Source organism: Euleptes europaea, chromosome 2, assembly GCF_029931775.1.
Source record: "Euleptes europaea isolate rEulEur1 chromosome 2, rEulEur1.hap1, whole genome shotgun sequence".
Lineage (NCBI taxonomy): Eukaryota > Metazoa > Chordata > Lepidosauria > Squamata > Sphaerodactylidae > Euleptes > Euleptes europaea.
The window spans coordinates 12,546,304-12,572,305 of record NC_079313.1 but is presented as its reverse complement, the minus strand read 5'-3'; the positions used below and the strand labels follow the sequence as shown (position 1 = coordinate 12,572,305).

The 26,002-nt window shown below is 49.9% G+C and overlaps 1 protein-coding gene across 1 annotated transcript; it reads right to left on the bottom strand.

Moving 5' to 3' along the window:
* Positions 1-2,487: 2,487 nt before the first annotated feature.
* On the bottom strand, positions 2,488-24,828 carry TIMM44 (translocase of inner mitochondrial membrane 44). The gene is made up of 13 exons (XM_056867580.1): positions 24,797-24,828; positions 23,570-23,674; positions 21,655-21,825; positions 19,464-19,544; positions 18,691-18,840; positions 16,418-16,557; positions 15,424-15,509; positions 14,708-14,800; positions 13,410-13,534; positions 11,022-11,072; positions 8,276-8,365; positions 4,794-4,904; positions 2,488-2,650 (listed from the first exon to the last, which is right to left on the bottom strand). The coding sequence occupies exons 1-13, from the start codon at positions 24,824-24,826 to the stop codon at positions 2,531-2,533; spliced, it is 1,353 nt and encodes a 450-aa protein (XP_056723558.1). The 5' UTR covers positions 24,827-24,828; the 3' UTR covers positions 2,488-2,530.
* Positions 24,829-26,002: the final 1,174 nt, after the last annotated feature.

Here is a 26,002-nt window from a genome sequence, read left to right as displayed (position 1 = left end):
GTTATTCAATCACAAGTACCCCTGGAGAAATGAAACTGAGCATGCTGTCAGGCATTGATTCAGAGACCCGCTTCCCTTGCGAGTAGGGTTGCCAGCTCCGGGTTGGGAAATACCTGGAGATTTTTGGGGTAGAGCCTGAGGACGGCATGGTTTGGGGAGGGACTTCAATGCCCTAGAATCCAATTGCCAAAGCGGCCATTTTCTCCAAGGGAACTGATTCGTCTAGACATTAGGAAGAATTTTCTAACAGTTCCAGCGATTCCTTGGTGGAACAAGCTTCCTCGGAAGGTGGTGGGCTCTCCTTCCCTGGAGGTTTTTAAGAAGAGGCTAGATGGCCATCTGTCAGCAATGCTGATTCTATGATTTTAAGTAGATGATGAGAGGGAGGGCATCTTGGCCATCTTCTGGGCATGGAGTAGGGGTCACTGGGACTGGAATTTCCTGCATTGTGCAGGGGGTTGGACTAGATGACCCTGGGGGTCCCTTCAAACTCTATGATTCTATGATCTCTATCGGCTGGAGATCAGTTGTAATAGCGGGAGATCTCCAGCCAGTACCTGGAGGTTGGCAACCCTACCTATGAGGCCCCTTCCTGCCACTTCTGCGATTCCACGCCTTGACAAAAGCTTTGCCTTTCCGCCCCCCCCCACCTCCCCTTGCGTTAAGCAGCTCATTAGCGCCTAATGAATGTTAATATGATATAATGGGGCCTCCCCCTTTCTCGGCTGGAGTGGGAGAGCTAATTGAGCTGTATGCCTGCAAGCCACCCAGGCGGACTCGGTAATGATCTCCGCAAGGTGCCCCCTGGAAGGGATCATTAATCCGGCCTAGTTAGGGAGGATTGGCGGATCCACAATTCTGTGCTATCCAGGATGCCCGAGCCACGCTGGATCAGACCGGAAACCCCGTTTCCAACAGAGATGACAACCTGGGCCCAAAGGCAACTGCTACCCCATTGCCGGTCTCCAGCTGCTGGCGATCAGAGGTAAACTGTCTCTGAACAAGCAGGTTCCTTTTCACTATCAGCAGAAGCCTAGACCTCCCTTCCACGTGTTTATCTAAGAATAATAGGTAGGGGCTGTGGTTCATTGGCAGAGCATCTGCTTGGCATGCAGAAGATCCCTGGTTCAATCCCTGGTATCTCCAGTTAAAGGGACTAGCCATGTAGGGGATGTGAAAGACCTTTGCCTGAGACCCTGGAGAGCCGATGCTGGTCTGAGTAGACAATACTGACTTTGATGGACCAAGGGTCTGATTCAGTATAAGACATGTTCATCTGTTCAAGAAGAGTTGTTTTTTATACCCTGCTTTTCTCTACCAAAAGGAGTCTCAAAGCGGCTTACAAATTCCTTCCCTTCCCCCCCCCCACAACAAGCACCTTGTGAAGTAAGTGAGGCTGAGAGAGTTCTGAGAGAACTGTGACTAGCCCAAGGTCACCCAGCAGGCTTCGTGTGTAGGAGTGGGGAAACAAACATAGTTTACCAGATTAGCGTCTGCCGCTCATGTGGAGTGGGGGAATCAAACCCGGTTCTCCAAATTGGAGTCCGCTGCTCTTAAGCACTACACCACGCTGGGTCTCCAGTAAGAACACAGGAACAGCCCTGGTCTGATTCAGAGAAGATCTCTGGATATTACCCTCCCCACACACACCTGAACAGATACGCTAGACAGCAAATTGTATTTGGCTAGGTTTATATCATTTACAAAGGCAGTAGGAGAATCCATCATCGTGATATCCTTCTTGCAGCAGATCCATGCTACCAAGTACATCTGGGCCTTCCCAGCAAGGGGGAACATACGTATGTGAGTCGGAGTGGAAGACTGCCACCTTGCCTAGAAACAGCCTGGCATGCCCTCACTAGAGGAGAGACCTCGCAAATCACCTGAACGGCAGCACGTCCAAAAGAACCCCGTATCGTCCCATTTCCTGTGCCAGAGAACTGTTCTACTTTTGCTTGATTACCCCCACCCTGACCACCACAGTTCCAGCCTTTACCAAACATTCTTCTCCCCAGCCCTGTGAAAGTGGATCCTGGCTGATCCGGGCCTCACTTTCCGCAAGCCGGGCAGAGCCAGGCTGGCCATCTTGACCACCAGAAAAAAAGCAGGACAGTACAAGAAGTACGAACGAGTCGAGCTGGTCGATCAAGAGCAGGCTGGAGCCTCCAGGCCATGATCCAGCAGCCAAACAATCCAGGGACTGACGGTGGTCGGTGGTCGCCATGCGGTACCTGATGAGAAAGCTTCCGAGGTTGTCTTTGGGACAGGGACGTTTGGCAGAATGGTTTGGGTCACCAACACTGAAAATCTGTCGGCCCAAACAATGCCCCTCCAACAGGCGGGGCCTCGCAGTTGCCCCCATGTCCGTCTGGGCCAAAAACCAGCACCCCCAACCCCTTGCGAAAGCGGAGACTCCTGACGGCGTCCTCCACGTCTGATCCTTGTGCAAAACAGCCGGTCCCGCGGCACAGGCTCTGTCTCGAGGCCGTGGGGCTGCGAGCGAGGTGGGCCCGGGAGGAGGGAGCCGCGCTCATAAAATCTGCTCTGTGCTGGAAGCAGAAATGTCTAACAGTCTCCAGGCGGCGTACGGGTTGAGTTCGTCAGGGTCTCGGCAGAGGGCCCAAACATACAGCATCCGCAGGACCTTGTCCTGGAAAGAGAAGGGAGCCGGGCTTATTAGTAGGGCTAATGCATGACTAAGAGCCCCGTGGCGCAGAGCGGTAAGCTGCAGTACTGCAGTCAAAAGCTCTGCTCACGACCTGAGTTTGATCCTGAGGGAAGTTGGTTTCAGGTAGCCGGCTCATGGCTGACTCAGCCTTCCATCCTTCCAAGGTTGGTAAAAGAAAAACCCAGCTTGCTGGGGATAAAGGGAAGATGACTGGGGAAGGCACTGGCAAGCCACCCCGTAAACAAAGTCTGCCTAGGAAACGTTGGGATGTGACGTCACCCCATGGGTCAGGAATGACCGGGCGCTTTCACAGGGGACCTTTACCTTTACTTATAATGCATGACTGGGATCACAGTCTACTGTTCCAGGCCCCAACTATACTATAAAGAAACTGATGCTTGGAAGGGGACCCTTTCCTTGAAGGTTTGCAAAGCATGGACACTTGCTGAAGAAGAGCAAGAGCTGGTTTTTACGCCCCGACTTTTTCGACCTTTGAGGAGACTCAAACTGGCTTACAATTGCCTTCCCTTCCCCTCCCCACAACAGACACTTTGTGAAGTAGGTGGGGCTGAGAGTCTGAGAGAACCGTGACTAGCCCGAGGTCACCCAGCAGGCTTCATGTGGAGGAGTTAGGGAAACCAGCCCGGTTAGCCAGATTAGAGCCCGCCGCTCATGTGGAATCAAAGGCTGTCCACACAACTAACAGGATAACCAAAATTACATTTGTGTGTGTAAAGTGCCATCAAGTCACAGCTGACACAGGGTGGCCCCGTAGGGTTTTCAAGGCAAGAGACTAACAGAGGTGGTTTGCCATTGTCTGCCTTCATGTGGACTGAGAGAGAACTGTGACTGGCTCAAGGTCGCCCAGCAGGCCTCATGTGAAGTGGGGACTCAAACCTGGCTCTCCAGACTAGATTCTGCCGTTTATGTGGCGGAGTGGGAAACTGAGCCTGGTTCTGCAGATTAGAGTCCACTGCTCTTAACAACCGCGCTGGTCTCAAAATAACATTTACATCCACGGTATATCAGACTTGCTTCCAAAAGGAATCAAAAGTAACCCTCTGCTCACTCTTATCATAAAGACCGCAAAACCTTGCTTTTTTTGTAGACGTCTTGCAAAGCTGTTCGGCTCTGGCTAACTGTAATTACGCACCGTCATCGTTGATGGGGGGTGGCAGCGTGTGCGGAAGGGGAGAGATGACGAATGAGAGAAGGTCGAAAGGCAGACGAACGACGCTGAGCTTTGAGGACAGATCTCCGCCCAGACGGTGTAGTCGTTAAGGCTGATCCTGCATTAAGCAGGGGGTTGGACTAGATGACCTGTATGGCCCCTACGATTCTATCATTTTATGAATACAGGAGTGTCACACCTCACCCTAGGACAAAATTGCCCATAGTGGGTCTCTATTAACCATGCATTATTTTTAAACACACAACTGACTCAATCTCAACAATTCACCTAGTTAAAAAAAATAATAACTTTCCAGCCAGTGTGAACAGCAAACGCCCCTGCTCCTGTCAGGACCGGTATGATTTATTTCCACGTTCAAATTTATTTAAATTAAAACAATTATAAGGCTTTCTGTCAACCCGCTGCCCAGCAATTAAGCAATGTAATTAAACGCCTCTACCCCAAGTAAATAGATTAGCGATCCCCCCGCCGGTTGACAACTGTAATTACGCACCGTCATCGTTGATGGGGGGTGGCAGGGTGTGCGGAAGGGGAGAGATGACGAATGAGAGAAGGTCGAAAGGCAGACGAATGATGCTGAGCTTTGAGGACAGATCTCTGCCCAGATGGTGTAGTTGTTAAGAGCGGTGTTTTGGAGCAGTGGAGTCTGAACTGGAGAACTGGGTTTGATTCCCCGCTCCTCCACATGAGCGGCAGAGGCTAATCTGGTGAACTGGATTTGTTTCCTCCACTCCTACACACGAAGCCAGCTGGGTAACCTTGAGCTAGTCACAGTTCTCTTCGAACTCTCTCAGCCCCACCTACCTCACAGAGTGTCTGTGGTGGGGAAGGGAAGGTGATTGTAAGCCGGTTTGAGCCTCCCTTAAGTGGTGGAGAAAGTCAGCATTTAAAAACCAAATCTTCTTCTTCCCCGAGGTGGGAGTTTCCACTTACCGGATTTCCTTCAACCACGGCCCCTTGCTGGTTCTCAATCACCATGACTAGCTGAGCTTGGAAAGTGATGATCAGCACCGGGCCCTGCTCCATCATCTTACCCATTGCCAGCTACAAAGGAAATAAGAGAGAGAGAGGGAGAGAGAGAGAGAGATTGCAAGATGCTAGTCCACAAGGTGTCGCCTAAACAGCCACAGCGATCAGGCCTGCCATTTCAGAGCGGATGGGTGCAACCAACAGGCTTCCCCTTCATCCCACAAAGACAGGCATACTGTGATCAATGAAGCTGATTGGTGAGGATTTCAGAACATGGAACAGTTAACTCCTTAGCCCTCCTGAAACTGATATTGAACACTACAATGGGGGCGCCGTACGGCTATAAAGAAGAAACAAATCAAATGTTGGAATTTTAACTGCATGTGATTTTATTGACTTGAGTGTTTGTATTATTGAAGAAGGAGGAAGAGTTGGTTTTTATATGCCGACTTTCTCTACCACTTAAGGAAGAATCAAACTGGCTTGCAATCTCCTTCCCTTCCCCTCCCCACAACAGACACCTTGTGAGGTAGGTGGAGCTGAGAGAGCTCTAAGAGCTGTGACTAGTCCAAGGTCACCCAGCTGGCTTCATGTGGAAGAGTGGGGAAACCAACCTGGTTCTCCAGATCAGAGTCCACCGCTCCAAACCATCGCTCTTAACCACTACATCATGCTGGCTGGCTGGCTATAGTGTCTATATCCCTTATGAGTTTCTCTGTATTATGTTGGAAGTCTCCCTGAGTCTGGCTTTGCAAAGGGAGGGCAGACTATAATTGAGAAGGCGGGATCGTTAGGACTGGGTCCCTTGGGACTGGCCCCCCTCGGGAGGTGAGGGAGACACTGAAGTCTAGGCAGCCACTGAGGTCTCCTCCAGCAAGAGAAGTTGGTCCAGGGAATTATGTCAATTTTCACCGGTCCCTTGGCCTGCCATTTCACAATTCATGGCTACTAGTAAAAATGGATTCTAGTCATGATGCATACCTATTCTCTCCAGGATCGGAGGAGCAGGCCTATTGTATTAGGCGCTGTGGAACACAGGCAGGACAATGCTGCTGCAGTTGTCTTGTTTGGGAGCTTCCTAGAGGCACCTGGTTGGCCACAGTGTGAACAGACTGCTGGACTTGATGGGCCTTGATGGGCCTTGGTCTGATCCAGCATGGCTTTTCTTATGTGCCAACTTGGAAGGCTTTAAGACGGGAATGTTCATGGAGGAGAGGGCTATCTGTGGCTCCTAGCCAAAGTGGATACTAGTCATGATGTATACCTATTCTCTCCAGGATCAGAGGAGCATGCCTTTTATATGAGGTGCTGTGGAACACAGGAGGGAGAATGCTGCTGCAGTTTGTGGGCTTCCTAGAGGCACCTCGTTGGCCCCTGTGTGAACAGTCTGCTGGACTTGATGGGCCTTGGTCTGATCCAGTAAGGCTTTTCTTATGTTTTTATGTTCTTAATCCCCACTCACCAGCAGACCCCAGACTGCCCAGGCCCTTCCGCCGTAACCTCTCCACACCCTTCTCTCTCCACCCTTTTTGCAGTTTTCCTCGAGCTGATGCACAGCAAGGGATGGGGAGAAAGCCAGGGAGCTGAATCATTGTTTGCATTCTCCTCCTTTCTGGTCCACCTTGTGGCTCTCCGTTGCCAGGGAAACAGATGCTTTGTTTTCTCACCAGCCCCAAACTACGTCACGGGGGACCAGGGTTGTATTTTTAATGCCAAGTGCGAATGCCAAATAGAAAGCCCTTCTGGAAAGGTGTCTCGGTACCTCAGACTGGAACCGGGTTTATACCAGGCCCAGATTTCTGAGAAACATCTTTTTGATGAAGACGCAAGTTGCTAGACCTCAGGGCAAAAGGCTATCAATTAAACACGGCACTGGCCGTCTCCCTCCATGCTCCATTTGGAGATTTCTCTTTTGTTTGCTTTTTCTCAAAGGAGGAGGCTGCTAGACCTCAAGACTGCATGGTGTAGTGGTTAAGAGAGGTGGTTTGGAGCAGTGGACTCCAATCTGGAGAACCGGGTTTGATTCCCCACTCCTCCACATGAGCTGCGGAGGCTACTCTGGTGAACTGGATTTCTTTCTCCACTCCTACACATGGCACTAGCCTGGTGGCCTTGGGCTAGTCACACTCTCTCTGCCCCACCTACCTCAAAGGGTGTCTGTTGTGGGGAGGGGAAGGGAAGGTGATTGTAAGCCAGTTTGATTCTTCTTTAAGCGGGAGAGAAAGTCAGCATATAAAAACCAACTCTTCTTCTTCTTCGCTACATCCGAAAGTCAGAACTCAAAACCCGCTAAAGAACAAGTATCAGTTTTGCACATCCGGCTCTCCAGTTTCCAAATCCACTCATCTTTTTGAGGACCAAACTACATTTCTCACATTCGAGGCTCACACTTTCATAACAAGACACTGAATAGATCAGCATTCGTTAAAAAAATCCAAGTAATTTCCCTCCCCCAAACGGCACAAAATTAAAGAATCACACCAGTCAAGTGAGACCAGAAAGGCCCAGTCCAGGGGTATCAAACATAAGGCCCTCTCAGAAGAGGATATGAAATTTCTGTGTGGGAAGGAGACACTTCCTGTCTTTCCCAAGTCGCTAAATTTTGCTCAGTGGCAATTAAGATCAGTTCGAGAGAGATCATTAATGGTAATGTCAACAAAAAGGTAAAGGTCCCCTGTACAAGCACCAGGTCAGTCCTGACCCATGGGGTGACGTCACATCCCGACATTTCCTAGGCAGACTTTGTTTACGGGGTGGTTTGCCAGTGCCTCCCCCAGTCATCTTCCCTTTACCCCCAGCAAGCTGGGTCCTCGTTTTACCGACCTCGGAAGAATGGAAGGCTGAGTTGACCTTGAGCCGGCTACCTGAAACCAACTTCTGTTGGGATCGAACTCAGGTCGTGAGCAGAGCTTTTGGCTGCAGTACTGCAGCTTAATGTCAATACTGGTCATAATAAACTTTTATGTAATTTTTAGGACAACGCTTTTAAATGTAATTATTTTGTCTTCTAATATACTTCTGTTAAGTTACGGAGATACTTTTAGATTTGATACCTATCCTTAAAAAACCCTAAGATTGTAATTGTTCTGGCAAAAACTGTAAATAAATCATTCATTCATTCAACATAAGGCCCGAGGGCTGAATCCGACCCCTTGAGAGGTCTTATCCGGCCCGCAAGCCAACCACCCCCACCCCCACTCTCGATCTGGGCTGGCGAAACATGGCCAGGCCCGACCAAGTGACATTTATGTCATGTTTGACCCTCGTAACAATTGAGATTGAAACCCCTGGCCTAGCCCAACCATTCTTAGACCAGAGACCTTGCTGGGGGACCCCACCCAATACTGAATCCTACTCCAAATTAATATCCGCATTGCTTCTGTTGCTTGTTGCAAGATGCCACAGGAGCGGAGGCGAAGGCACGACGCAAGGTGCCTGCCACTTACGTCGACGTTGTCGATGTCCAGGATTTTGGAGGAAAACCGAAGACCTGTGGCCTTCGCCTGCTGAATTGGCTGTGCCAGCTGGCTGTACGTCTGAAACAGGAACACAACACCAGGTTATGGTGAGACTTCTAAGCTGGCCTCAAAAGACACACAACGCATAGCTAAATTGCGGAACTCCCTGCCCCAGGATGTGGTGATGGCTGACAACTTGGAAGGCTTTAAGAGGGGAGTGGACATGTTCGTGGGGGAGAGGGCTATCCATGGCTACTGGTCAAAATGGATACTAGTCATGATGCAGACCTATTCTCTCCAGGATCCAGCTTAGGGTTGCCAGCTCCAGGTTGGGAAAAACCTAGAGATTTTTGGGTTGGAGCCTGAGGAGGGCGGGGTTTGGAGAGGGGAGGGACTTCAATGCCCTAGAGTCCAATGACCAAAGCGGCCATTTTCTCCAGGGGAACTGATCTCTGTCACCTGGAAATGTTGTAATAGCGGGAGATCTCCAGCCACCACCTGGAGGTTGGCAATTCTAGACCATCTGTATGTCGAGCAGACGCTCTCCCGCTGAGCCATGGCCCCTCTCTCTCAGGGGCTTCCTTGGCACGGTCAGCCTAAGGGGCTCAAACCCTGCAATTTCTACCTGGCTAGAAAGTACTATGACAAGAGAAAATGGGGGTTCCAAAACCTGGGCATCGTAGCTATATTAAGCCCACTGCAAGATGTCCTTTTGGCAGGCTTCATCCTGCTGAGTCAGCTTCTGATTTTTAATTGCATTTATCTTTCTATGCAAGCATGAGACCTTTGGGATGCTCCCTTCCTCGCAGTGTTGCTGCCATCATGGGGAGGCTGCCAACATGGCACAGTGATTAAGAGCGGAGGACTCTAATCTGATGAACCGGGTTCGATTCCCCACTCCTCCACACGAAGCCTGCTAGGTAACCTTGGGCCAGTCACAGCTCTCTTAGAGCTCTCTCAGCCACACCTACCTAACAGGGTGTATGTTGTGGGGAGGGGAAGGGAAGGTGATTGGAAGCCGGTTTGAGTGTCCCTTAAGTGGTAGAGAAAGTCGGCATATAAAAACCAACTCTTCTTCTTCCCCATGGGAAACTACCTACCAACAGGGTGAGCCTGTAGCCCAAAGGCACAGATTCTGCCCAAATTCAGTCCCCATAATCTCTAGTTAAGGGGCATCGAGAAGCAGGAGTTGGGGGAAGAATTCGCTGAAGGAAGTGAAGGTGATCGTAAGCCAGTCTGACACTTCTTAAAAGAGATAATTGGGGTATAAAAACCAACTCTTCTTCTTCCATTCTAGTCTGAGCCTTTTTCAGTCCAGGGCTGCCATTATACTTTCTCGGAAGTTGCGTTTAACATTTCTTCATGCCATGGCTCAGTGGCAGAGCATCTGCTCAGCATGCAGAAGGTTCCAGGTTCAATACCCAAGACCTCCACTTAAAAGCTCAGGCAAGAGGTGATGGGAAAGACCTCCGCCTGAGACCCTGGAGAGCTGCTGCCAGTCTGAGCAGACAATGATGGACCAATCATCTGATTCAGAATGAGGCAGCTTCAGGTCTCCATGTGTCGGACGAGATCCACTCGGTTTGCCATAAGGTAATTATGCCCTGTTCAGAAAAGAACGGCCTTCTTGACTTCCTCAGGTGCCCTCAAGTTCTAGTATTAGGAGGGAGAAAAACAAATAATCTCTCAATCCACTTTCTCCACCCTTCACAAATCTCAATCGTGCCCCTCTTTTGCTGTCTGTTTTCTAAACCAAGCTGCCCCCGCCTCTTCAGCTTGTTCTAGTGGGGAAGGAGCTCTTTTCCTGCATCTAAACTCTGCCTTGGGCACACAGAAGAAGAGTTGGTTTTTATACCCTCCTTTTTTACCCTTGAGGAGTCTCAAAGCTGCTTAAAATCACAATCCCCTCCTCTGCCCACAACAAGCACCTGGTGAAGTAGGTAGGGCTGAGAGAGTTCAGAAAGAACTATGACTGATCACCCAGCAGGCTTCATGTGGAGTGGGGAAACCAACCCAGTTCACCAGATTAGAGTCTGCCGCTCTTAACCCAACTTGGAAGGCTTTAAGAGGGGAGGGGACATGTTCATGGAGGATGGGGCTATCCATGGCTACTATTAAATATGGGTACTAGTCATGATGCATACCTATTCTCTCCAGGATCAGATAAATTAGGTGCCAGGGAACACAGGCCGGATAATGCTGCTGCAGCCGTCTTGCTTGTGGGCTTCCTAGAGGCACCTGTTTGGCCACTGTTTGGCTGGACTTGATGGGCCTTGGTCTGATCCAGCATGGTTTTTCTTACATTCTTATGTTCTAACACCTACACCATGCTGGCCCTCATAGATATGACTTTGGCTTTGAAAGCCTAAGCCATACAGAGAAAGGACCAAACCAACCCCTACAACTGAGGATGGTACAAAGTTTGCAAAGGGGCAAATGTCAAGAGATGGGCTCGACCCAAAGAAGAAGAGCGACAGATGGGCACCATGACAAGGGATTCCTCGCTCTGCCCATCCAGCCCAGCTCCCACATGCCTGCCTCTGTTTCCTTGCCTTGCCCATATGGAGGGAACTAGAAAGCAAAGGGCCAGGAGAGGGTCTGGGACTGCTAGGTGTTGGCCCCCTGTGGTCACCGCTGGTCTCAGGCTGCATGCTGTTCCTCATGGCTCATGAGGAACAGAGGTCAAAGGGCTACTGGGGATGATGCAAACCCCGCCTTGGGTAAAGATACTCACCGATTCATAGCACCAGTCTTTCAGGATATCCAGATCTCCAGTTATCATGGCCTAAGGAAGACAGAGGAGAGTGAGGGAGATCGTAAACAATGGAAATTATAGCAGCAAGAGGAAAAAGGACCCCCTCCTTCACTGGATTGAGAGGCAGCACGGTGTACTGGTTAAGAGTGGAGGAATCGAGTCTGGAGAACTGGGTTCGATTCCCTGCTCCTCCACATGAAGCCAGCTAGGTGACCTTGGGCTAGTCACAGTTCTCTCCAAACTCTCTCAGCCCCACCTACCTCATAAGGTGTCTGTTGTGGGGAAAGGAAGGGAAGGAGATTGCAAGCTGGTTTGATTCTCCTTTTGGTAGAGGAAATCAGGGTATAAAAACCAACTCTTCTTCTCATTCTTCTTCTCACTGTGCTAGAAGCTACACAGAGGGTGCCCCCGCTACCTCCCAGAAGAGACTAAAGTACCAAGCCCTGGCTTGGCCCTAACGGGGTTTAAACCTCTGCCTCTCCCCTTACTTCCCTGACAGCCTTTCGACTGCCAGCCTGCATGGGACGTGCGTTACTCTTCCATAAAACTGCGGTGCAGTATTCACGCACCCTGCCTGTCATGAGAACGGCAACGACGGTGATGCCAACCGGCTGACACTCAAAACGCCAACCCTCTAGAGCCCCCTTGCGTGGCTGGCAATGAGAAGTACGCCACTCTGCTGAGGCTGCCGGGTTCTGCAGCAGTATCCACAGCTCAAGAAATGAAACTCCGAGGCAAGGGATGATGATGAAGAAGAGGAGTTGGTTTTTATATGCCAACTTTCTCTATCACTTAAGGGAGAATCAAACTAGCTTACAATCACCTTCCCTTCCCCTCCCCACAACAGACACCCTGTGAAGTAGGTGGGGCTGAGAGAACTGTGACTAACCCAAGGTCACCCAGCTGGCTTCATGTGGAGGAGTGGGGAAACCAACCCAGTTCACCAGATTAGTGTCCGCCACTCATGTGGAGGAGTGGGGAATCAAACCCAGTTCTCCAGATCAGAGTCTACTGCTCCAAACCACTGCTCTTAACCAGTACACCACGCTAGCGGCTCTCTTCCATCACCTTGCGGACTACTGTATTCTATAGACTGTGGTCTGGCAGCAAATCCGCCCCGATGTTAAAACTGGCAAAGTTTCGCAAACACTGAGTTAGGTACGCCCAAGATAATACCTTTCTATTCCGCCCTTCAGCCAAGGACGCAGGGCTGGGGCTGACGGATTGGTTCCGCTAGCCTGGCGCATTCCTCTGGCGTAAGGAGCCTCGCCCCTGAGCTTCTTGTGCTGGAGGAAACGTTACAAGCTCCCAGCCATAGGCGAGTTTTTATGCTCGCCAGACTGAATGTCCTTCCAACAGCTGAACTGAGCAGTCGGTTTGATAAAATCCCATTTTCAGATAGGTTATGTGTCTGTGAATCCGGAGCAATTGAGACAATAGATCACCTTCTGTTATTCTGTTATTCTGTGATAACATACCCAGGGCCACCTGGATTGCACCCATTTTATCAAGGTATTATATTAGGTGCGTTGGAAGACAGGCAGGATGGTGCTGCTGCAGTCGTCTTGTTTGGGGTCTTCCCAGAGGCACCTGGTTGGCCCCTGTGTGAACAGACTGCTGGACTTGATGGGCCTTGCTCTGATCCAGTAAGGCCTTTCTTATGTTCTTATGTTATCATCCTCCTGTTGACTCTCGGGCGGTCCCATTTCTGTTGGGTGATGCTGACCCAGAAATAACCCAATGCGTCGCGCAGTATCTGGTAATAATAGTTTCCTTAAAGGCACGACAAGGTCAAACTATTGTTAACTAGTGATATTATACTTATTGTAGTTACTGTTATGCTCGTAAAGCAACTCAGTTTTCGGTTATTGTGATTTTAAAGTGCTTCAAGTACTTTATTAAAATGTACAACAGAAGTGACTTTAAATTCTTAATCTATAATGTTAAAATTATTTTATCCTATGCATGTTGGGCTCAAGACCTTTAGTCAGATGAGCCTGAAATAAAAGGAAACGCTACAGCAGGTAGAACGGATCCGTGAGACCCACCTGACGGTTCTCCCTCCCCCCATGAACATTGGGACCAAAGTTTGTTTATTTATTTATTTATTCAAATTTATAACCCACCCTCATCCCCAGCAAGCCAGGCTCAGGGCGGATAACAATAATTACAACATAAATACATCCAATATATAAATCCCATACATCCTTAAAACCATAATCATTAAAACCATTAAAACCCTACTCAGATGGCCGTAACTAAACGTAGGTGCCACAGCAACAAATGTCAGCAGATCAGTTCTGTAAATAATACAATTCTCTAATTGTAAATAATAGAAACCCCACCCACCCTGACATGAGAACGTACCTCCAAGATGTTGGGTATGATATCATTCTCACACTGCTTCAGGAACCGATCTTTGTCGAAGGTGGGGTCGACGCGGAGGATCTCCGTCAGCACTTCCGACATTTCCGTCTTGGAGAACAGCCCACCTGGTGAGAGAGTTGTGCAAGATCGTGTCGTGCAAAAGAAGAGGCAGAAAATGGGGTCGGGCCTGGGAGGATCTGCCTGTGAGGAGCAGGTTACGCCGAAGGAAGGGGATAACTCTTCTCATGACACAGGATCACTGGGGAAGAAGAACTCGACATCCCGAAATTCTTAGTGTACTTAATAATTTTTTTAAAAAACCCAATTCCTTAGTCCTTGTGAACATGGAGTGAAGCTTGAGAATGGGGGACTGCACCCATTAAAGACTCAAGAGCTAGTGGCTGACTTTTTAGGATTTCCTCCTGTGGTCCAGGGTAGGATGGGAACAACAAGAGAGCCAGCGTGGTCTAGTGGTTAAGAGTTGTGGACTCTGATCTGGAGAACCGGGTTTGATTCCCCACTCCTCCACATGAGCGGCGGAGGCTAATCTGGTGAACTGGATTTCTTTCCCCACTCCTCCACACAGTCAGCTGGGTGACCTTGGGTTAGTCACACTGTCTCAGCCCCACCTACCTCACAGGGTGTCTGTTGTGGGGAGGGGAGGGGAAGGTGATTGTAAGCCAGTTTGAGTCTCCTTTAAGTGGTAGAGAAAGTCAGCATATAAAAACCAACTCTTCTTCTTGTTGTTCTTTTAATTGCCTTCTTGGGGGTCCACAAGCCAGTCACCTTCTGTGGTTGCCATCAACCCCCCCCCCCCCAAAAAAAAACTCTCAGCTAGGTTGCTGGCACTTGCAGAGGAACTTGGAGAGAGATGGGATCTTCTCTCGTCTGTGCTGGGTACGGAGGTTAAAAATCAGCAAGAGAGATTCTGCTCTCAGCCCCCCCAACAATATACCCACGTGTGTGTGTAAAGAGCCGTCAATTCACAGCCAACTTATAGCGACCCCTTACGGGGTTTTCAAGGCGAGAGACTAACAGATATGGTTTGCCAGTGCCTTCCTCTACATAGCAACCCTGGTCTTCCTTGGTGGTCTCCCTTCCAAATACTAACCAGGCTGACCCTGCTTAGCTTCCAAGATCTGACAAGATCAGGCTATACCATGCTGCCTTCCCTCCCCAATATACCCACGGCCGAGTATTAATAACTCGTGGAAAACGTAACTTCCCTTGCGGCAGAAATTCCAAGGGGAGGACACAAGGTGAGCACTGGTGGGGAAGAGAGGGAGGGAGGGACGTACCAATGAAGTCGGTCACTTTGTCCGTGACGGCCCGCGAGGCCCGGATAATGGCGTTGTCGCTCTCGTCATATTTCATCTTCATTTCAAAGAACCCTGGGGGAAAGCGAGAAGGTCAGCAGTGGTTTTGCTGCCCCCTCCCAGATCCCCTTTGTGCAGGAGAGCTCCCCCAAGGCCATCCCCCCCCCAGAGCGTTGGGGGCCTCTCCTGGTATACCCCCCGAAGGACATTAAGATCGTCGGGTGAGAATCTGCTGGAGGTCCCTGGCCCTAAGAGCGTGCGGCTATCCTCAACAAGAGCCAGAGCTCTTTCGGCCCTGGCTCCGACCTGGTGAAATGCTCTGCCAAGGAACATCAGGGCCCTGCGGGACCTAAGGGAGTTCTGCAGGGCCTGTAAGACAAAGCTTTTCCACCAGGCCTACAATTGAGGGCAGCCCCGAATACCATCTGTTCCGGCCTCCCCACCCCCCTCCTGCAGGCAATTGATTTGGTTGGTAGCAGGGCAGCCGCCAGAGTGGGCTCTTACAGCTGAATGGGATTCATATGCCATCTGTGATTATTGTTTTAAGGTATGAGTTTATGGATGGTTTTAGCTTTATTACTATGTGGTGTGAATTTTAGATGGTGTTATCCACCCCGAGGGCAGACTATAACTATGAAAAATAAATAAATAATAAATAAATGAGGGTGAATCCGTTATCTTGCCGGGGCCCCACTTACGGTTGAAGACCACGTTGTTGTCCTTGAACTCCTTCCACTGCTGAGACCACTTGGAGTCCTTGTGGAGCACCACGCCCATCGCCTCTCTGCAACGGAGGGAGCCCAGCTCAGGAGAGGGAGGCGGGACAACCTCGAGCAGCACAGTCATCTTCCAAACTGGGAGGGGTGTGTGTCTTGAGACAGGGCCTTTTTGTGGTGGCACCTCGCTGTCGGAAGCATCCCCTTGGGGATCGCCTGGCACCTACTTTACTTTCTTTTAAGCTCACTGCTCAGGGTGCCATGAAGAGGAAACGATTTCCTCTATGCAAGCATCTGAGGAAGCGAACTGACTCATGAGCTGCAGGAGACTAATGCGGCCACCCCTTTGCAACTTCCACCGCTGAAGCAGCTTCCTACGTGGGAAGATGGCTTCCTTACTGGGAGGAGGGAGCTGCTTTTAGCTGAGCAGGCTGGGAGGATATGACCCAGGAGGTTGGGGAGGGGCCGTGGCTCAGTGGTAGAGCATCTGCTTGCCATGCAGAAGGTCCCAGGTTCAATTCCCAGCATCTCCAATTAAAGGGACTAGGCAAGTAGGTGATGGGAAAGACCTCTGCCTGAGACCCTGGAGAGGGGCTGTGGCTCAGTGGTACAGCATCTGCTTGCCATGCAGAAGGTCCCAGGTTCAATCCCCAGCATCTCCAGTTAAAGGGACTAGGCAAGTAGGTGATGGGAAAGACCTCTGCCTGAGACCCTGGAGAGCTGCTGCCGGTCTGAGTAGACAATTCTGACTTTGATGGACCAAGGGCCTGATTCAGTATAAGGCAGCTTCATGTGTTATTGTGTCCTCTGATCTGTCCAGTGGGTATTCTGGAGAACTGTTCCCTCCTAGCCTTGGCCGGGATCCTCCAAAGACACTCTGCCACCATCACCCCTCCAGGCAAGCTTCTACCACCTCCTAGCCCAAGAGCTCCCTCCAACACAACCAGCAACCCTGCCCGCTTCGGCTGATACGCACTCGTTGGCTTCGAACACCCGCTCTTCTTTGCTTCCCACCCCTGCAAATTCCGTCCTCTTCCGCAGTCTCTCCGGCCGCTTGTAAGGCCCCGTCTGGCCCAGTACGCTCTCGTCAATCTCCTTCTTGACCGTCTCCACTCCCTGTAAGAGAAAAGTCCGCTGACTTCAAAGAGAAAAGGCCACTGTGCCTTCTGGGGCTACAGCGACGGAGGGAGAAGGAGAAGAGTTGGTTTTTATATACCGACTTTCTCCACCATTTAAGGAAGACTCAAGCTGGCTTACAATCACCTTCCCTTCCCCTCCCCACAACAGACACCCTGTGAGGTAGGTGGGGCTGAGAGAGCTCTAACAGAGCTGTGACTAGCCCAAGGTCACCCAGCTGGCCTCACGTGTAGGAGTGGGGAAACGAATCCAGTTCCCCAGATTAGCCTCCGCCTCTCATGTGAAGGAGTGGGGAATCAAACCCGGTTCACCAGATTAGGGTCCGCCGCTTCAAACCACTGCTCTTAACCACTACTCCATGTTGGCTGGAGAATGAAAAGGGGGGGGGGAAATGGCAGGAGAGAATGGAAGCCAGCACAGAAAACTGGGTGTATGCTTCTCAAAGCAAGATATTGGAAGTCCCGGGTTCAAATTTTTCTCTGCTGTGAACTCCTCCAGGGTTCTCAAATGAAGCCGAGGGCCTAGAGGTGTGACGGCCTGGGGGGAAATTGGGAAAAGTCTGGGGAAAAACAGCTTCTCTCTCCTTTTCCCTGGGAACCTTTTCGATTTAATGGCTTTAAAAAAAACTGCCTGTGTTTGAAACTGTGGTTTTAATTGTAAGCCACCTCAAGCAGGATTCTTAAGAGGTGGCATAGAAGTATTCTAAATAAGTAGATAAATATTTTTTTCTAATGGAAAAGTTTGGGGGAGCATCGGGGGGGACTGCTAATTTTGTTCCTTTTGAAAATGTTTTTTAAGACAAGAAAAAGGAAGAGGAAGAAGAGTTAGTTTTTATATGCCAACTTTCTCTACCACTTAAGGAAATCAAACTAGCTTACAATCACCTTCCCCACCCACGACAGACACCCTGTGAAGTAGGTGGGGCTGAGAGAACTGTGACTAACCCAAGGTCACCCAGCTGGCTTCATGTGGAGGAGTGGGGAAACCAACCCGGTTCACCAGGTTAACATGCGCCGCTCATGTGGAGGAGTGGGGAATCAAACCTGGTTCTCCAGATTAGAGTCCACCGCTCCAAACCACCGCTCTTAACCACTACACCATGCTGGAACTCACTCAAAATGAACAGCACGAAAAATATTATGTGAGACAAGCTACTGCATTCAGTAATAATCATTGCTATGCATGCTGCAGACCAGAGTTCCCAAACGTGGCGCCAAGGGTGCCATGGCATCTGCCTTTCCTGGCATCTGCCGAGCGCTCCAGAAAGTAGGAGGGCCAGGTGGGGCTTTATCCCAGCAAGCCTTCTGGTTGGCCACTGGAGATGTGATTGGCTATGCAGACTTTTAAGAAGCTGCGTGGGCAGCAGCTGCCGCAACAACACAGAGACCTTCACTGTATGACTGAAGGAAAGCTGTGTGTACACAAGGAAGTATTTTTAGTCAATACGTTCATTTTAAAAGGCCTCCTGTTAGATACAGCTTCTGCCAGAAATGATGGAGTTAGAAGAAGAGTTGGGTTTTATATGCTGACTTTCTCTACCACTTAAGGAAGAATCAAACCGGCTTACAATCACCTTCCCTTCCCCTCCCCACAACAGACACCCTGTGAGGTAGGTGGGGCTGAGTGAGCTCTAAGAGAGCTGTGACTAGCCCAAGGTCACCCACCTGGCTTCACGTGTAGGATTGGGGAACCCAACCCGGTTCACCAGATTAGCATCCGCCACTCATGTGAAGGAACAAGGAATTGAGCCCGGTTCTCCAGATCAGAGTCCACCACTCCAAACCACCACTCTTAACCACTACACCACGTCAGGTCTCTATGATGCGTGATGCCACTCCCTCAGATTGTTGTGGTTGGCTCTGCCGCTTGTGGCGGCCATCTTACGGTTGATCCCACCACCCAGCGTCAGAATTCCAAAGGTGCCCACGGGCTCAAAAAAGTTGGGGAACCCCTTGGCAGACATAGGCGCAATGTGTTTTCAAGGACATGTTTACCATTAAAACGGGAATGATTTAAGCAAAAATTAATATGCTACGTTCGGAACCCGCCTCTAACCCAGTCCCAGGATGTCTGGGAGCTCCACGTGGCTCAGCTCCAAGGAGTGGCACCTACCTGAGAAATGGCCTTGAACGCTGCAGTCCGGCCCAGCTTCTCCCCACCTTTGGAGACCGATTCTGCCGAATGTTTGGCTGTCTTGGCTGCTTCCTCCACCCCTTCCTTGATCTTCCTCCCGATGTCGCTCTTACTAACTTCGTCTAGGCTCTGCGGCCCGAGGGGAGAAGGAGAATTATAGGAAAAACAATCACCCTCTGGGTCTGAAAAGGCTGCCACCCCAAGTCCCTTTAAAAGCAGTTGTGAAAAGCAGCTCCTCGGACACACACGCTGGTAAGATTAGAACCCGGAAGAACTGGTGCAGGAGGTTCGGGGTGGATCAAAGGAAATCCTCCTTCACCTAACGAATAATTTCACTTGTGGAAGTCATCGCGACAGGACGCTCGCCAGTTTAAAGGGGATTAGAGAAATTGAAGAGAGTTTCAGATGATTACTAGCCATGATGGCAAAATGGAGCCTCCGTTTCCAGTGACAGTGTACCACTGTATGCCAGCTGCTGGGGAAACAATGGGGGAGGCGGCTTTGGCCTCTGTACCTCTTCTGAGGGGATGTCTCTGGGGCATGTGACTGGCTACTGTGGCAAACAGGAGGCTGGACTAGACAGACCCTCCAGAATGGTCTTTACAGAGCCCTAACAATATACGGTTAGCTCATCCTTTTGAACGCTCCCGATTCTCTTTTCTGGGTTGGGCTTCAGTTGTTTACCCTGAGCCTCCAGGAAGGGGAAAAGCCAGAATCTTTAAAGACCAAAATAAATTAAAAACAACATTAACCTCTCTGACTGTGCCAGTGATTTCTCCAAGCTTCTTTTTAATGACTTCGGAAGTCTTCACCGTTTCAGACTCTATGGTTTTCTGCAAGGGAGAGAAACACACGCACGCAATGACCGTAGGCAGTTTGGAAAAAAAGAAAAGAAAGTTCCATTTGCACCCTTAATATTATACATTTGGTTGCAGTAAATATGTTACTAAATGGCATTTCTTGAAGTACATTTCCCACTGAATGGCACTTTCGCCATTGTGATGCCTTGAAATTGTGCACAAACTTACCCGAAGAACAAATCCTGCCCCAAACTAAGTGGGACTTACTTCTGAGGAAACATACCCAGGATCGGGTTGAGACACTGAGGAAGTGGGGCCCAGGAAGATATTAAAAACTGGGTAATGTTTGTGTTTGCAAGGCTAGCTTAGAGAAGATCAACACTGTGTGACTTTTTAAACCACCTCTTGAGGACTAGAAGCATGCTCGCTCACTCCTCTTTCATCAAAGGAAAACTAGGTCACACTGGATGATATGCTAGATGCCAATTCACCGTTCCCCGTAAAAAGTCCCTAGTTCTGATCAAAGAGTGTGCGACTCTCTGGAATAAGAAGCATCAAAATAAGGATCTAATCAGAAGTCCAAATGGCTTCAGGGAGGCCCCCAATTCAAACCTTGCTGCAGTTGTGAACTTATCATAGCTTAGGCTAGCTGGTCTCTCACAGGCCCTTCCCAGCAACAGGGGAATGCTGGTGCACCTTAGAAAGAAGAAGAGTTGGTTTTTATATGCCGACTTTCTCTACCACTTAAGGGAGGATCAAACCGGCTTACAATCACCTTCCTTTCCTCTCCCCACAACAGACACCCTGCGAGGTAGGTAGGGCTGAGAGAGCTCTCAGAGAGCTGTGACTAGCCCAAGGTCACCCAGCTGGCCTTATGTGTAGGAGTGGGGAAACCAACCTGGTTCATCAGATTAGCGTCCACCACTCATGTGGAGGAGTGGGGGAATCAAACCCGCTTCTTCAGATCAGAGTCCACCGCTCCAAACCACTGCTCTTAACCACTACTCCACGCTGGCTCTCCAGGAGAGGGTCACTGTGGTATAGGGGTGAGTTTATTGGACTAGGACCAGGGAGAACTTGGGTTTAAAGCTCCACCTGCCATGACCCTGGAGGACCTCAGGCCAGTCACTCTTTCTCAGCCTCACCTGCTTCACAGAAGTGCCTTGAGTACAAAATACAAGAGAGGGGAACCCTGTACGATGCTGACCTGGTAGGGAGAGAGTGGACAGGGAGAAGCTTTTCTCCCTCTCTCATAATACTAGAACGTGGGGTCATCTGCTGAAGCTGGTGAGAGATACAAAACAGATAAGAGGAAGTATTTCTTCACACAACGCTTAGCTAAACTGTGGAACTCCCTGCCCCAGGACATGGTTATGGCTGCCAATCTGGAAGGCTTTAAGAGGGGAGTGGACATGTTCATGGAGAACAGGGCTATACATGGCTACTAGTCCAAAAAAAGTTCTTGCTACTTTCATTTGCTAATGAAATAAATAAATAATCAACAAGGAGAGGTGGGGAGAAAAAGATAATAACAAAAGAAAAGGTGATGCACTTTTAAGAGTTCCAATAATTCTCCCTTGCTTGTAATTATGCCCTGACCTGGATGGCCTGGGCTAGACTCTCAACAGATCTAAGAAGCTAAGCAGGGTCAGCCCTGGTTAGTACCTGGATGGGAGACCATGAAGAAAGGCCAAGGTTGCAATGCAGAGGCAGGCAATGGCAAACCGCCTCTGTTATTCTCTTGTCTTGAAAATCATACTGGGTTGCCGGAAGTCAGCTGTGACTTGACAGCACTTTACACTCACACTTGTAATGACAGATCACAATGAGTAGCCATGTTAGTCTGTCTGTAGCGGTAGAAAAGAGTAAAGAGTCCGGTAGCACCTTAAAGACTAACAAAATTTCTGATAGGGTATGAGTTTTCGTGAGCCACAGCTCACTTCTTCAGGTACTGCAGATATCTGAAGAAACGAGCTGTGACTCGCAAAAGTTCATACCTGGCCAGAAATTTTGTTAGTCTTTAAGGTGATACCGGACTCTTTGCTCTTTTCTACTTGTAATTATGAACAGCCAATTTACAGAGCTCAGTTCTTCTGCATCCAGAGGCAGCCTGCTGCCCACTGCAGGACAAAAGGAGACTTACGTATTTCCTTCTCGCTTCCTGGAGAGCCTCCGACTCTTCCAGCTTCTTTGCTTCATCCCGGAACTTCTTTATACTTTCTTTCATCTCTTTGTTTTTCGCCAGCTCCTGTTTGATATTCTCCACAAAGCCAGATATAAAGCCTTTCCGCCCCCCGGAAGAATACCATCTGGACTGAAGAGAAATGGGTTTCTTACAACTCTGAATGAGCCAAAGAGCAAAGACTGCACGCATGCGCACACAGCACCAGGGTACGACAGGGCCAAAAGTCACTGGCTGATTGATCGGTGGGGTCAGGTGCTGTCGAGGATACTCAAATGCACACATTAGGGCTTGGATCATTGCTGGTAGGAGGACTCTCTCTTTCAAAGCCAACTTTAAATCACCAAGGCAATGCATGAGGCAGAGATTTTCCCGTGGCGTGGCAAATGCAGTTGGAAAAAAACTATGGCACACTAACTATGGTGCTTTGGGAGGTAGAGGGCTTCTGAGCATGCAGGTTCTACTCAGCCATCACAGCCAACAGCGGCGGACAAACTCCATACCACTGTCTACTCTCTTTAATGTTGTAACAAACTGTCTTGCTGGATCAGATGCTTTCTGTTTCCAACTATGGTCAGTCAGATGGCTCCAGGAAACTCGCGTGAGGGCAGCAGCTCACTCCTTGCATGTTTGCCCCAAAACAACTGGTACTGAGGAACCCTGCCTCTGAATAGTTAAATTGTGGAACTCCCTGCCCCAGGATGTGGTGATGGCTGCCTACTTGGAAGGCTTTAAGAGGGGAGAGGACATGTTCATGGAGGATAGGGCTATTCATGGCTACTAGTCAAAATGAATACTAGTCACAATGTATACCTATTCTCTCCAGGATCAGAGGAGCATGCCTATTACATTAGGTGTCATGGAACACAGGCAGGACGCTGCTGCAGTTGTCTTGTTTGTGGGCTTCATAGAGGCCCCTGGTTGGCCACTGTATGAACAGACTGCTGGACTTGATAGGCCTTGGTCTGATCCAGCATGGCTTTTCTTATGATCTTTTGACAATGGAGCCTACCACATTGTGAGTAGCGGGACACACCCTCCCTGACTAAAGATCTCAAAGCACACGCTGAGCACCTGCTGAATATGCTCTAGCTCTGGATTTCCTGCATTAGATAGCCTGCATAGCCCCCTTCAAATTTAGGACTCTATGGTATTGTGCCTACCTCCCCCCACCCAGGCAAAAAGTTGCAGTAGGAAGTTTCCCCCCACATAAGTTATGTGCTTGAGAAAGCTATGTGGGACAAGCGGCAAAGATGGACACTTTAGGGTGGGATGCTTTAAAAAAAGACACCAAAAATAACCATCTATGTTGTCCAGTTAACATTGTAAATTACAGGTTGAGCATCCCTAATCAGGACTGGTTGGGACCAGAATGCTCCATATTTCGGATCTTTCTGTATATTGGAATTTTTGCATACACATAATGAGATGTCTTGGGGATGGGACCCAAATTCATTTGTGTTTTATATACATTTTATACACATAGCCTGAATGTAATTTTAAACAATATTTTTAAATAATTTTGAGCATGTTGACCCATCAGAAAGCAAAGCTGTAACTATCTCACCAGAATACCTGTATCAGCTGTTAAACAAGAGCAACAACAAACAAACAGCAGGCTTTCAGTCTCCATCTATGATGCAGTGTATGCTGGATTTTATTTTTTTAGGTGAGAGGAAATATTGAAAGCAGGCAGCATGGATCTGCCTGCATGCCGACTTGAAGGGTCTGGTTTTTGGATCAGTCCGGATATGGATGCCTGGATAAGGGATACTCTACCTGTATTAAAAATCAGTATCCGTGGCATGTGTTGTGGGGAAGAGTCTCTTTCACTTGCAACTCCATATACACAAAAAGTCCAGCTTGCAAAACGTACCTGGTAAAGCTGTAAGGCCGGTCTGCTGCTGTGATGCACATAGAAGATGCGGCGGGTGGGCCCTGAACACTGTCCAGATGCGAGCCATATATTTAAAAGGCATTTCTACGGTCAGACAGAGAAGAGGCCTTCAGTTAACACAAAACTCCCAATATACATCTGCTCTGTGGCCCTTTTAGGAGATGGCACACACACTGGTTGAAAGAGCTACGGAGCAAATTTGGGGGAGAGAAAGGGAGCAGTCGGCACATGCTCAGCCAGACTAGCTAATAGTGTAAAGGCAGCAATGTAACAGTTAGAATGTCAGAGTAGGATCTGGAAGGCTGGGCTCAAAGTTCCATTTTGTCAAGATGCACGCTAAGCGACGTTAGGCTAGTATAGGAATCTCTTTCAGCTTAACCCACCTCTCAGGGTTGCTATGCAAATAAAAATGGGGGGGGGGGGAATGATACATGCCATCTGGAATTCCTTGGAGGAAGCATTTGGAAAATGCGACAGATAACAGGTCTAGTTGAAGAAGAAGAGTTGGTTTTTAAATAGCCAACTTTCTCTACCACTTAAGGAAGAATCAAACCGGCTTACAATCACCTTCCCTTCCCCACAACAGACACCCTGTGAGGTAGGAGAGGCTGAGTGTGACTAGCCCGAGGTCACCCAGCTGGCTTCATGCGGAGGAGTGGGGGAAACAGATCCAGTTCACCAGATTAGCCTCTGCCGCTCCTGTGGGGGAGTGGGGAATCAAACCCGGTTCTCCAGATCAGATACCACCACTCCAAACCACCGCTCTTAACCCCTACGCCACGCTCGTGGGGGGGGGGGGGCAGGAGAATGGCAATCTACACATCCTCAGCGCCACAATTGCCTATAAGAGTAGCATAAATCCAAATGGGGAGGGGGGAAGAGGGCACTCTGCACGTGGTCAGGACCCCTTCGCTCAAACCCCCCTGCACGTGCCTCTTTGACATAAGCCCGGATGGAATGACTCAAGCCGCGGAAGAAACACCATGCCATAGCCACTTTCGGGACTGGTGTAAATGAATTGAGTCAACAGGAGGGGGGGGAAGGGATACATTTTGCACATGCTCAGGGACACCTTTTCCTTTAAGACGGACGGGGGAAGGGGAAAGAGGCACCTTGGTGATCTTCCCGACCCCTTAACGTGCGCGGAATAATTCGGAAGTGGGAAGAGAGCAATAAACCTCTCCTTCCCGGGCTCAGCCTCCTTACCCGACACCCCCAACGAGCCGCCGCCGCCATCTTTCCCAAGGAACAGACCTGGCCGAATGAGCGACCTTTCCCGTGGCGCCGGATGATGACATCACTCGCGCGCCCCGCCTCCCTCGACGTCACGGCCACCTGGTTGCCCCGGCGACGGCCTCCTCTGGACCAGGCGCTAAGCGCCAACATCCGGGTCCTTTCCGAAACCGAAAGGAAGGGATGGCGCATGTGTGCAAAGAAGCGGAGTTTCCTTCCCAATTCCTATTAAAAACGGGGGTTTCAAAAGGGGGAGAAGTCCTTTAAAGGCACTCTTTCCTTGTTCTTTTTTGGGGAAGATGCTTGCTCAACAAAAAAAAGGAACAGGGCACTCTGCCCATGCTCAGAATCAGGGTTGCCAGCTGCAGGTTGGGAAATAACTGGAGATTTTGGGGGCGGAGACTGAGGAGGGCGGGATTTGGAGAGAGGAGGGACTGCAATGCCATAGAGCCCAATTGCCAAAGTGGCCATTTTCTCCAGGGGGGCTGATCTCTATTGGCTGGAGATCAGTTGTAATAGATCTCAAGCCACCACCTGAGGAGGTCATGGGGGGAACATAATTGCTCTCTTATAAGTATTTGAAGGGTTGTCATTTAGAGCAGGACAGGGAGCTGTTCCTGTTGGCAGCAGAGGATAGGATTCGCAATAATGGGTTTAAATTGTTGGAGGAAAGGTACTGGCTGGATATTAGGAAAAAGCTTTTTACAGTAAGAGTTGTTCAGCAGTAGAATCAGCTAGCGAGGAAGGTGGTGAGCTCCCCGACTGGCAGTCTTTAAGCAGAGGCTGGACAAGAACTTGTCAGGGATGCTCTAGGCCCGTGTTGGCGAACCTATGGCACACGTGCCGACTCCGGCACGCGTCGCCCTGTCTGCTGGCACGCACGGCTCAGCTGGGCAGCGGGGCCCCTGCCCTCCCAGCCGCCAGATTGGAACTGCTCTGTGCTGCCTGTAGGCAGCGCGGAGCAGTTCAAAGGCCCCACCCCCTTCCCTGGACTCTCCGCCGCCCAGCCTTTCCCCTCTCCCCCCCTCCCCGGCCAAAAAACCCTTTGCAGGGCGCACAAGGCAGCTGCCGCCCTCCAGCCCCTTTCTCCCTATCCCTCCCCCCCGCCCAAAAACCCCTTTGCAGGCGCACGAGGCAGCCGCCGCCCTCCAGCCCCCTTCTCCCTCTTCCTCCCCCCCC

Bases quoted from the DNA above. Each gene is read 5' to 3' on its own strand.
- TIMM44 (XM_056867580.1), bottom strand. From the start codon at position 24,826: ATGGCGGCGGCGGCTCGTTGGGGGTGTCGG. The intron at 19,545-21,654 runs GTAAGTCTCCTT...TCTCCCTTGCAG, and splicing joins AGGAAGCGAGAAGGAAATAC to AAAACCATAGAGTCTGAAAC. The intron at 13,535-14,707 runs GTACGTCCCTCC...CTCTCTCACCAG, and splicing joins CAAAGTGACCGACTTCATTG to GTGGGCTGTTCTCCAAGACG.